Source organism: Drosophila innubila (genome assembly GCF_004354385.1).
Source record: "Drosophila innubila isolate TH190305 chromosome 2L unlocalized genomic scaffold, UK_Dinn_1.0 4_B_2L, whole genome shotgun sequence".
NCBI lineage: Eukaryota > Metazoa > Arthropoda > Insecta > Diptera > Drosophilidae > Drosophila > Drosophila innubila.
This window is the reverse complement of record NW_022995372.1, coordinates 18,272,242-18,285,789: the sequence shown is the minus strand read 5'-3', so window position 1 is coordinate 18,285,789 and position 13,548 is coordinate 18,272,242. Positions and strand designations below refer to the sequence as shown.

The 13,548-nt window shown below is 34.2% G+C and overlaps 2 protein-coding genes across 3 annotated transcripts in view; one reads left to right on the top strand and one right to left on the bottom strand.

Annotated features, from left to right (window-relative positions):
* Positions 1–13,548, top strand: part of LOC117794467 (beta-1,4-glucuronyltransferase 1-like) — a 57,840-nt gene that overhangs the window by 33,569 nt on the left and 10,723 nt on the right. The gene's annotated exons all lie outside the window — the stretch shown is intronic.
* On the bottom strand, positions 10,991–12,303 carry LOC117794468. The gene is made up of 4 exons (XM_034635074.1): positions 12,158–12,303; positions 11,706–12,104; positions 11,343–11,638; positions 10,991–11,284 (listed from the first exon to the last, which is right to left on the bottom strand). Exons 1-4 carry the CDS (start codon positions 12,160–12,162, stop codon positions 11,049–11,051), a joined length of 936 nt encoding a protein of 311 aa, XP_034490965.1. The 5' UTR covers positions 12,163–12,303; the 3' UTR covers positions 10,991–11,048.

Sequence of the window (13,548 nt, the reverse complement as noted above, 5' to 3'; positions counted from 1 at the left end):
TTTCAATTTAACAGAAATAGATATAAACGGTTTTTATCGACTGTATCGATAATACAATAATAATTTTATAAAATTAATTATAATTGATAAATAATAATATTTGATACTATCGGCGTTTTGAAACTCAACTTTTATTATTTATTTATTGAATTTAATTTATTTCGTTTTCATTAACAATTACAAAAATTTCCTTAATTTTTCGCGAGTTTCAATTGACTTCCTTGTAGCCTTATGATTAGTCCCACCTCAAAGAATTTTACAACTTGCAATTAAATCTCATGTGATTCCACGTTCTCTGCGCACTGTAACTTAAGCTCAACTATTTATGGCGCTAACATAACTTGGACCGTACCCGCAATTGTACGTTGTTGTTTCAAGAGACAACAGCAATAACAACAACAACAACGACAGGAACATAAAATTACAACAACCTTGGCTTTGCTTTTGCTTGTGTGCTTTTAGTAACAACTTGCGGCTCTCTTTTGACATTGCGTGTTGCGCATGCGCATTGCGTTGAGGTTTTTTTATTTTTATTATTATTTTTTTAATTTTATTTTTCCACTGTCGACGTCTGCACCGCCGGCTGTAAATGTTACCCACTTCAATTTGCTATATTTATTTTACCTTTTGCTTGTACTTTTATTGAAAATACAGACGGAATGGCTGATTGCCAAACTGACTGACTGACTGAGTTACTGACTAGCTTGACCACTGGTTGGCCCCTTTTGACTAGGCAGTACGGCAGCTGTGATTTGTTTAGTTTTACTAATTGTACAGTGGGTCCAATAACTTTGCCATTAGCTTTTAAAGCCGTCCTCTTTTCCCATTAAGAGAAAATGAAAATGTTAGCAAATAAGATTTTATATTTCATTAATTTATTTATTAAATTTTATTTGAATAATTTATATAAATATACACATAATATTATTTGTATGCATATCTAGACTTATAGGGTATTTCAGATTCATCTATATTGTCCATGGTATAATTTCTGACTTGGGTGATTAGTTATTTTAAGCAAATTGTTAACTTAGTTAGAGAACCTTGAAGGTCTCTTTAAGGTTTTCGGTTAATGACAGTATTTGATGAGGAAGACTTTGCAGTGACCTTGGGCTGATTAACATTTGGACGGCTCGTTAATTGTAAATGTTTATTGAGAACTCTGCCTGATCATTTGTTTAAAGTTTTTCATTATGGAAATCAGCTACAACTTCCAATAAGCCACATGATGCAATTCAAATATCATTTAGCTAAAGTAATTTATGAAAAATAATATAAATAAAAAAATATAAATATTGTGAGCCACAGCGATGAGCTGGCAAACAATTGTTGGGCTCAATGCTTAATTGCAATGAAGTGTCTTCTTCTTTTTCCCAACCAGTTTTATGCTGGGTAAGGTCTTTGTCGGCCCCCCCTTCGACTACCTCTCTCAGTCTCCCTGGGGTCTTGCCCTCTACGTTAATTTATGCTCATAGCCGTAGCATAAAAATAATTAAAAAACCTTGGTGATTCAAAATTTAAAAAAAAAATCGTTTATGAAAGAGTTAATCATTAAATATTGATAAATTGTTTTCTTTTTTTTTCTCTCAATGTTTTTTGCATATGCGTCATATTTTTAACATTTTTTCTATAGTCCAAAAGCAGTATAAGTGTTAATAATTAACTTAAATTTATTGCCTATAAAAATTTAAATAAATTTCATTACAGGTGCGTTGCATTATTAGTCACAGCTATTTTTTCATTTTTCTTTTAGCTTTTTATTCGAAAAGAACAAATAAAGAATTTCTTACTTTTATGAAAAGAAATATTAATTTGAACTTAATTGTTATTTACACGCTTAAAAAGACTATTTTATTTTTCGGTTAGCAAATAAAAATAGAATTACGCTTTTCTAACTTATCTGCCCTTTCAAGTACTTTAATTAGCATACGCGAGAATTCAAACAACGCTTAGGGGGAACTTCTGCATATGAGAATTATAAAGTCTATTTCATTAGGAGAATTGACCAGTCGACCTAAGAGTTTAACAAAGGAATTGAAGTGGTGCCAGATTTTGAGGTCTTATCACAATTGCAACTTGCAGCTACTCGTACATTTCGCTAGAGGAAATACATACACACAAAGGCAACAGAAAAACACAGAATGAAGGAGTGAAGGGGAGAGTTGGAACTGATGCACTGGGCTGTGAAATGAAAGTAGCTTGAAAAGACAGACTGTCAGGCTGAAAGACAAACCAACTAACAGACAGATAGAATACAATGCAATGGAGGTTGCTAGTCGAAAGTCAAGAAGTTTGCGGTTTATCATTGAATTCCATATTGCGGGGACAAGCGAGAGGCGATGTGATGCGAAATGTTTTCAAGAAATTTCCATTTAGAGAATTTTACAATCACATTTCCTGTTACACGGCTGCTGGTGCCTTTTGTCTAGAAATTTATTGCAACAAGTTAATTGTTTATTGTACTTAGCTATGTAATTTCAAAATAGCAACAGAAGCAGCCGACGATTCGGCCGTTTTGTGCTTCAGGTTTCAAGGTAAAGGCAACAGAACAAAAGGAGAAGGTGAAGCTAAAAAGTTGGCGTTCAATTTGAAGTCGAAGAGTCTACTAGGCTGGCCGCTCTCTTGCACTTGGCTACAGTCTGATGCGCACGCGGATTAGATGACAGATTAGCTAAATGCGCATGAAATGAGCAGCCGTCTTAGCGTTGCTTCCTACTTGGCTTTATGGCCATATAGAGGCACAGAGCTGGAGCTGGAGTTGGAGCTGTAGCCAGTGTCAGATCTCTCAAGGCGTTGCCATAATGTCTTCATTTAATAATCAGGCATAGCAATTACTTTGCCCCAACTGAGAATGATGGTTAAAGTGCTTTTTAAACACGCGCGAATTGCTTCCATTAATAGGCGTTGTAATTGTCAGTTGCATGCAACTGATTAGCTGCTGTCAATTTTCACAAGGTTAACTCTTAAGTAGAGGTCATAGCTGCATTTGAGATAATTCATCCACCATTAAATAATTGCTATAGTCATAGAAATGAGACTCTCTAATAATAACCTTTCGCATGGAAATGTTAATTATTCGCCTTAATCTAATTAGATATTCTTGTGAAAACCATACTACGAGTACTCGTATTAAGTATTCAGTATTATAGACAATAGTTCTCATACGAAACTTGAAATGAACTCGTTAAGAACCCTTTTGCTAACTTTATTGTGCCACTCTTCTTAATGAGTAAATATAGTTAACTCACTTTATGGGCATTAATTTAGCCAGTGGCTTTAAGTATATTCTGTACATGTTTCTTTTTTTTTTAGGCAATGAGAAAACATTAAAACCGAGCTGCTGATCTTATCAAGCTAGCTCTCAGGCCTTACGTTGATCAATTTTTGATTGTAAAAACAAAAAACTAACTATAAGTTTTAACCAAAATGATATACCTACATACAGATACAAAAAAATAATATTCTTAGAAAAATATCCTGAAACGTCAGTATTTGATAAACAGTGCTTTGCACATTTTCGTAATGACCTAGAAGTATGAGTACTTTTTATAATGGCATGCCTATTATTGGTCACCACTTTTTCGCTCCACCTACACCTCATCTGAGTTGTTAATCGAATAGATAGAGTGATCGGAGTAGTCCTCTTCCGCATTGGAGAAACCGCAGAGAACGCAGCCATGAGAAATCTGCGAAAAACTCAAATTATTTGAAAAAATCCTCTAACTACCGCAATGTTTGTGAAGCTGATCGATGTGGCAATTTTCCTTCATCTTTTTCGCGTTCTTCTACTTCGACAACGATGTGGCAAATGAAAGTGGCAACTAGATGCCATTATTCCACACAGTCTTCGAATTCTCAATGCATTTGATGAAGCTCACGCATGGCCTGCCCCTTGGAATGCTTGTAAATGAGATCTCTGATGATATTCAAGATATGCCATTATTATTGGACTTGGTTATGAGTTGCCCTATTACTGAGAATATCGATTGCTGCGTATTGAAAGATGAATCTGCGGCAGCTTCTATGAATCATTTCAATTACGAATATAACTCTGCCCCATTCACAACTTGCCGTTACACTTGTTTCCCATTGCCGTTCGATAGTTTCATATAATTCACTCGGAAGCTCGTGAGAAGGCAATTATGGTTTTTATAATAGCTATCTAACTGAAGCGAGTAACGGAGACCAGACGAGATAAGTGCAAAATTGTGCTAGGTGTAAGTATACAAAGATAGAAATTAATAAATTATTAGATTAAATATTTAAATATTAAAGATAAACTTTTCTAAAAATAAAATAGCTTAAATGTAATTGATAATAGTTTTACAAATAAACAGAGATAGTTTTTGATTACAAACTAAGATTAATCCGAGTTTTTTGATCTGCTGCAAGAGATTATCATTGAATTGATAATTCAATTTACTTAACATTAACTAAGTTCACTTAGAAATAGAAGTAATAACAATAGTCAAGAGCGCTTGAACACAAAATCACCTGTAAGATTTAAGATTTATTTAGATCTAATCACAATATATAGTTTATTCTCCATGATATTTTAGAACTATTAGAGAGTACCCATATAACCTAATGACTATTCTCCTTTGATACTGCCTGTTACATTTTTTCATAAAGTAATTGTACCCAATTTTTCATAATTTCAATAATTAAAATGAAAAGAAATAAATTTCAATTTGAATACTTAGAATATACGCATAGCCAATACTCATACGGCAATAAATTGAAATGTGGTTCGACAACACTTCATTGGGCTTAAGTGATTACAATACAAGGCAATAATTCGCATTCGAACAAATATTTTTACACATACATATTTGTTTAGCTCTTAGGCTCCTTAGCACTTTTTTCTACTTCATTGGTTCGCTGAACTATTTGTAGCAATTTTATCTTTTCGCTGTGTTGCACAGAGAGTTACAACACAACCCTTGCTGATAGCATTAAGAACACACGCAACAATACAAGCATTTATACGTTTTGATGGCATCAGAAATCAAAACAATATGCATCAAGAAAAAAAAAATTAAACAAAAACAAACCAATGCCAAAATACATATATCTTGCCGCATTTGCTTTTTGCATGATCGTTGTTTTTGTGTTTTTGTGGGTAGCACCCGTAACCAGCAAACCATTCTGTAACTATACATAACATAAGGATAAACAATGTGCACAAAATTTTGTACAAATATTGTACAACAATACTTTTACACGGCAAAGTGTGCTTTACTATTTAGTTTTGCTCTATCAGAATATACATATTTTCGACTGTGTTTCGCACTCGTCTTTAATACGCAACAGGATTAAATTGGTTATTTTGCTAACACAAATGTTAACCTAGATTAAATGCTTATTTCTAACAGTTCTATTTAATGATTCTATTTTAAGTTAAATATTTGTAAGCTCATTTCAGCTTTTGTATTAAATGTCGATTGAGACTCAAAACATCTGTTCACCAAAAGTTAACAGCTTGTAAAATGCAGAGCCAATTAATAAGTAGCCAAAGTACTCTGAATGTTCACTCATATTCATAAGCTATTTATGTGAACATCATCCTTGAAGTAATTTATTCTGTTTTCATTTCATTCAGTAAAAGTAGTCCATGCTGAAAATGTGTATCTCTGACCAACAAGTGATATTGAATGCCGGTCGTTTAACGTAATGTACCAAAAATTTAGCTGGCAGTTTGAACAGCTCCAAAGGTTGGAGTCAAGTGCAGTCAGTTTGACAGGATACTGTATGAGGAAATTCTGAAGGAAGTTCACAAACAGCGCAATTTTGCGCGCATTTTGCACGTGTTGTTGCCATTTTCCTTTTGCATAAATAAATAAATATAACTGTGTTTTCTGTAGTTGTATGTGAGTGTGTGTATGTGAGTTGCCAGGTTGAGTGCTTGACGCTGTTAACTTTTAGCGCGTTTGCTTGTCTTTTGTTGCCTACCCGAAGGCGTTTCTGCCTGGTCTTTCAGTCTGTCTCGTCATTTGACGTGTAAACTCACTCAATTTATCTCTCATATTATATTCTCATTGCGTGTGCGAGTCTGAAATTGTTTTCAGCACTTTAAGAAACGTGAATAAACGTGTTCTAAGTATTATTTAATGCCGATTGATAACGATATTGAAAAACAACACATTTTGTGATTTTATTTTAAAGTTACTCATCGTAAGAGTGAGAATCAACTTGTAGCTTCGAGCTCTTGAGTTTTCCGTCAAATATCCTTAAATGGAGAAATAACTCACATGCAATATGCATAAAGTTTACCTACTGTAGATTGTGTAATCTAATTTGAAGACTTTTTTTAAAGTTGCTAGGGTTAAAAGCTATTAAAACTTTGTAACATATTTATGACTTTTAAATAACATTAAATGAAAACAAATTTAGAAATTTAAAGAATCTTTGTCAATCTAATTTTTTAAGCAATGTGATCTTATTTATTTTGAGGGGGAAATATGTTAAACTTCGATATTTGATGTAGTCCTCATTATCTTTGTTATTTTATTGGAACTTGAATCTAGTCATCAGTTAAAGTTATTTCTCGACCACATTGATTAGTCATTTATGTAATAAAAAATTGTTTAATTGCAGTCTAGTTTTTGCAAGTTAAGAACAATTGTTTCCTGTCAAATATTAACTTGGTGCAATCGGTAATTTCTGTAAAATTGGGTCTATAATAAGTTTTTAGAGCTGTTCTATTATGGTAACGTAATAAAAAGATAATGACAATTGTATTATTACTGAATGTAAGTAACTATACTTCGTATCTATATTATTTCCTGTAAAAAATTGAAACGTTATTGTTGCTCAAGGGGGTCAATAAAACGCTTATAGTTCTATTATAACGTAGTAGAAATTCCCATCCTTAGTAATTACGATTGTATCATTACTGAGCGTAACTAACTTTTCTTCATTTTTTTTTTATTATTTGCAGGTATGTAGCCCAAGACCTTGACAAATGGCTTCCTAATTGGTTATTTAACATGTAAGTCAATACACGCGCAACAAATTTTCATTAGGCTGGAGTGTAACTTAAGTGCATGGGAAATGTTTATATAATGTATATAGAGTCGCGTATCGTGTGCATTTGCATTCTCATATCGATTGCGTCATTTGTAACGCTCCCAAAGAGCTAACCAATCAATTAATGGCCAAATCACATAATGCATGTAAACGATAATGAAAATGACATTTGCAAGAGCAACACGCAAAGCAATAACAACAACAATAACATTGTCAACAGTACGCTGTCGTTGCCACAGATGCAGATACATTCCGCTCTGGGGCTGGAAAAAATACTTAATTAATGAAATTAAGCGCACAAATTGCGAACGCTGAATTTGATGTGTCTGTGTGTGAGTGTATGAAGTGTCTGTGTGGGTTGTAAGTGAGTTACTTTTGCGTATTTAGAACTCATTTTCAGATAGCTGGACGTAGTGCTCTCTTTATTTTCTGTTTGGTTGCTGGTGTTGTGCATACTATGGCACAAGATAATCGATTATAATCACACCTGCAACCCAAACACCTTTAATTTGGAGCAGTGGGCGTGTCGCCTAGTTACTCTTTCGGCATGTTGGCCATGCCGGTCGACAACTGTCGCTCATTATGCGCATTAATGTCGCAGTTTTGCTTTCGTCAGGCTGGCTTTCCATTATGCGCCCCACGTTGGGCGCCACGTTATCCGAATAATGCAGTGCATAAAGCTAAAGTAGTCGTAAAATAACGTCTTCTAATTACAAGGTGAGAGTAAACAGCTTGGACCTTGTATACACGGTATTTTGGTAGCCCCATGTTGGGCGCCATTTAATCCCTTGGTTTTCCGCATACAACAATTTGAGTGCCTCTGACAATGTTAGCGGGCCTGTGCTCATTTAACCCAAAATCCATTTCAACTTTTGCCATACTATATAGTAGTACTATCTATGCGCTTTCATCATTTTGCTTTCCCTTATTTCATGGGTGCTGTGCAAATTTATTGGTTTTCGCGGGCATTACTTCATTTTGTTATTCATCGCTACTGGGCTTAGTTCGCGTGTTACATTTGCCTGTAAATAGGCAGCAAATGCTAAAAAAATAAAAAATAAAATTAAAGCTGTCTGCCTGCTTTTTCGGATCTGGGACTGGGAATAAATAAGACACCTACAAACGACTCGACATGGCGTGTTTGTTTGCTTTTCGCTTTTGCCTGCTGGCGTGTTGTGTCGTTTCATTTCCTTTTCTTTTCGTTTCTTTTTTTTTGCTTCATTAGTGCCAATGCACTCACGGAGAATGAAGAATCAAGAAAAGAGAATTGAGAATCGAGAATACAGAATACAGAATCGTTGGCCGACAGTTTGCCTAATGCCCCAACGCTCTAAATGTGTGCTATGTCTCTATGAGGTCAAAAACAATCGATTTTCATTTCATTTTCTTTTGTGACTTTTTCATTTCTTTGGCCCGCTATGTTTTTGGCTCACGTGCTGCAACTAGGGGTATAAAATTATTTATGAAAAAATTGAGCTTATCACCCGCTGCGTATGCGTAATGCCAGTGATTTAGCTTGTCTCACTTTCTGATTTTCTAATCATACAATTTTAATTAGGTTTTTTTTTATACCTTATTCCTACAGAATATTATTTGACACAATAGTTTTGAGGATAACAGAAGCAATTTCTTAAAACGAATATAATAGTCCCTTTAAAAATATATTTTTAAATTTTCTAATGATGATTTATTCCGGTTTTTAAAAATTTAAATTTCAAGTCAAATACCAAATTTTATAAAAGTTTCATAAGTCTTATTTAATTCCCCCAAGTCCCAAGAGTTGGAATTTTTTGGACAAAATTATTTCTCCATCATCAGGAAAAATCTTTGTCTATTACATTTTTGTTGCTTTCTCCGATGCTTGTTTTAATATATGCAAAGTAAATTTTAAAACATTTCGCACACGTTCGTGTCACAATCTAAACATCAAAACACATTAATATTTAAATTGTGTATAGTTTTTGTGGAACTTAAAGTCGGAATTAAACTGTGAACTGTCTGGTCTCTCTTTAAATAATTTATACTATATAGTATAGACATGGGCAGCTTAATTCGATGATTCCGTGACGAATGTAATTACATTTGTGGTCATAATAATTTCCATACTGTGTGGAACCTGCTTTTCTGTGCGCAAGTACGATTCTATCTTTGTCCCCGTGGCATGTACATATTAATGTATCTATGAAAAAAAAATAATATAAATAACATTTTATTTAGTTAGCTTTCTGTGTTTCATTTGCTATTAGATAAATTATGAATGCTTCTCATGGGATTAGTTGAAAAGGCTATGCTGCTATATAATTAGTATATTTCTGATGTTAAAACAACTTTCGTTATTTATATAAATTAAAGCTTTAACTGTCAATCTCAATGTCTATTTTCGATGTTCTTTAATGTTGCGTGTTTACTTAACATGTCCCATTTCCACGTATTTGCCTTAAAAATTAGCTTCCCCTGCATTATTTATATCATTGAACAATATAATTGTAAGCATTCTTACTTAGTTCCCCAGTGAGTCATATTTACTGGTCACGTATCTACTTTAGCCCTCAATTACCCCAGTGGGTTACTTTTTTCTTAATCAGTCTCACAATTCTTTCATTTAAATATAAGCATATTCTACTTTACCTAATTTGCTTGATGTACTATTTACTTTCATTTAAGTGTCATATTCTGGTACATACTTAGGTACTTCTGTTTGGCGTTTCGTCATTAATTAATAAAGTATAGTGAAACTGACATTTCTGGAGTTCTACTTCTTCAACCGCTAAAGACGTAAATCATTTTTGTTGTCATTTTAATAATTGTATTAATTGTACCTATTTGAATATCTTCTATAGGATTTTCTTAACGTACTTATACATATATAGATTTAATTAATTAAATTCGGAATTGGGATTTTTATAGTCGAGGAATCGGCTAAACTTTTCGTACTTGTTATTTCCTGTCTCTTGTGCCTTTAAGTGCTAGATCTGAAATCAGTTTGAAAATCAGAAACAGTTTAACCACAGCTTGCTGTTGGTAATGTTGTTGACTTTTGGAGTTCGTTGCGGCCAAGTGAAGGATTTGGCTAAGTCGACGGTTGGGTTTAGCCAAGTTCCGTTAGCGAGCATAAATTAAAACGAACGAAAGGTGAACCCAGTTTTGCCCAGGATGGTATCGAATAAATAAAACTTTTATGATGTGGCATAAATCATCCGGGTAGACATGTCAGGCCACCACTGAAGCGACAAACTGTGGTCACTCCCATTCCTTGTGGCACCCCATTAAACTGTTGTAACTCATGTTGCTGCCATTTCCGCTGTCTAACCAAATGAACCAATATAAATTCAATATTTTATGAGTATGTTTTCCGTTTAACTTATCTCTCTTTCTTTCTATTTTTTTTCCTTTCGCAATACAATAAGCAAACAATGGACATTCATCAATTACTCTGCTGCCTTTTTGCTTTGAGCCATTAGTTGTTGGAAATGTGTCGCTAATGTGTCTATAAGGTGTCCAGTAACAGCGTCAACTCTCACTCTCTTTTGCCGGCATCCCGAACACGGCCTATTTTTAGTGGTCATTAGAAGGCAAACGTGCCTAAGTATCATCATGAAAGACACATAAGAGTCTTCGATTACTTGTGGGCATGTTGATATTTATTAATGATCAATTATCGATAATTATCTGTTTATCTATTTTACATTTTCTTGCATTGCGGCTTCGATCCCGTAGTCTGGGTTGCCTGGGTCTCTCAATACCCTATATCGATGAAAGTGATTTCCAGCTCAAAGTTTATTTAATAGATTTGATATAAAGAACGAACTTGAGATACCCGTTTCTCAATTTAAATATTCACTAATTTTATATAAAAATTTCTACATACTATTGAGCGCTTGTGTCGCTACAAAATTGAAAACTTGATGTTCAACGATTTTAACGTTCTGTCTAAAAAACTGATTATTATTATATTAATTGGTTCTAGTGTTTCCTACTTTGCTTTATTTAGAAAATATATTAAATTGAATCAACATAGTTTATGTCAAGGGACAGGAACGTTTCGGATCACTTTTACAGTAACAGTTCTCCAAGTAGTTGCAAGTTTCCAAATATCCTTTAATAATATCTAAAAACTCCGACATACTAGCATCCATTAGGCTTTCAGATGTGTCCAAATTTTCTTCTTTAAAGACACTCCACTTCTTTATCTTCCACATCATTCTTTCGCAAAATTCTTTTTGTTTAACCGATATTACTTTTGGTGGCCCCTTATCTTTTTAGTGTAAATCACATTAATCACAAGAATGTTAAGCATTAGGATTCTTACTTACCCAATCGAGGGGCTTCTGACAGTGTTTTCTGGTGCTTAAATATACGATCAGCTTTTACAAAACTGTCTGCGAATTCCTGCTCATTGTGCTCATAAACTTTGATAGGTATGTCCCAGTTGGGCGATGGATCACAGTAGAAGCCTTTATATGGAATCCAAGTACACATTTCGGATTTCTTATACTCCACTTTATTATTTTGTATGTTAGCCTTGATTACCATGCTCTTTTTTGCTACTTTAGAATTGTACATTCGATATGACATAGTTGATAGCAACTCCTCCACTTTAGAAAGGCATCTAAGGCAAAGTAATAATGTAAAATACGTTAATGTTAGGGCACAAACGTAATAATTTCTCAACTCACTTCCGTTCGCTAAATGATAAGAGTCCGGGCAATTTCGCAGTTCGCTTCATGTGGTGCAATTTGCGTGCCATGCAGTATAACACATCCTCTATGGCGTTCAACTGAATGCTCTCCAGAAAAATGAAATTATGTAGATGCTTTCGCGACCAATAGCCACGAAATAATGCCTGTATCTTCACAGAGCTTGAATCGAACAAGACCAGAATAGACTCTTGTGCCTTTTCCTGGGCTACGATCTCCAGATGACGTCTGGCAATGAATCTTCGCAATTTACGCTGGATCACAATGGCCGCCCTCTGCTTTTTATTCATTAAGTTTCGCACCTGCCAGCCCCGAAAATTTTTCTGGATAAAACGTGCAGCCTTGAATTGCTTGTAATCGAGCAAAATCATCTGGGTGCTACATATTGTTTGTGAATAGGGATTTACCTAAGATTGATGTTAATAGCTCACCGCATCGAATTACTATATAAAGTTGAAGCCAATCCAACTGGCTGATCAGTCTCAGCGGCACAATCCTTAGAACTATTTAAACTGTATGAAACACTGTATGAAACACTGCTTCGGAGGGAGGCAAAAGCGAAGATATTGTTCGTTGTTGACCACATTTTAGTATGTGTATAGTTATTTAGAATATCAGATGAATAATGCTTCTATTCGGCTTTGACTTGATAAAAGGATTCCCCTAAATACTTGAAATTCTTAGGTAGACTGATGTGAATAGAGATTCTTTTAATATTGAAAGCTTGGAAATACTTATTTACAAATATACATTGAAATGTAAATTATTAAAATCTTTCTTATCAAAAAGCTTTCGTTATTATTATTTAACAATATTCGGCATATACTCGTAGTAAAAAGACGCAAAAGAAATGTGCAATAATATTGTTGTTTAAATCGAGCTATCAGGATGTAACATATTTTTGATACTTTAGAATAAATGGCCCCACAAACTTTAATAATTAAAGTTTAATGTATAACTTTAATAATATGAATAATTACCACAGAAGTTATTCAAGAATAGTTTATCTTAAGAAAAATATAAAAGAAAGCAGAGTAAAGGTGGCCGAAAGTCTGTGTGCAGTTCAAACTCCATCACATATGTCTATGTTAAATTCTACATAGATTGTCAATTTGACACTTTGACAGCACAAAAAAGCGCCTTTACAATATTTTCCAAACACTCGAATGTAATTAATTCGATATTGGCTGAACTTAAAAATTGTTTTTATAAACGTTTTTATAGCTTTAGCAGCTTGACATTTTAATAAAGCTGGAACCAGCTTTTCTAATCTAATCTAAGCTATTCACTTTAAACCTGATTGCCTATTAATAATTACTAAAATTTTTTTATTTATTTATTTACTTCTATTTATAGCTGAAGTTACATTTTAATTTCGAATGTAAAGCTTTTAGCTGGCCGCCTATAGATTTATGACCCACATACATTTGTATACATTTATAGACGTCGCGACGTCTTGGTATAAAGTGAAGTCCAATGGGCAAGCAGCTGGCTGGTTGGGCTACTCCTTTTGCTCAGCTCAAAGTCATTTAGCATTGTGCAAACAATTTGCTGCGTTTCATGTTACGACTTTTCCAACATAACAACTAGTACAAGCCAGAAAAGCTGAAAGCAGAAAAGCAGATGATGATGGCCACGACGAGCGATGACGTCGTGGCTGCGACTGCGGCTGTTCAAGAAAAATTCATCGAAGAAATGCCAAACTGCAATTGACTTGCATGACCATAAAAATTAAGTTATATACACCATAGCAGCAAAGGAGCTGTAGCAAGAGAGCGGAACGACAGCGGGATTTGGAGCCAAAGTCCCGACTAAAGCGCAA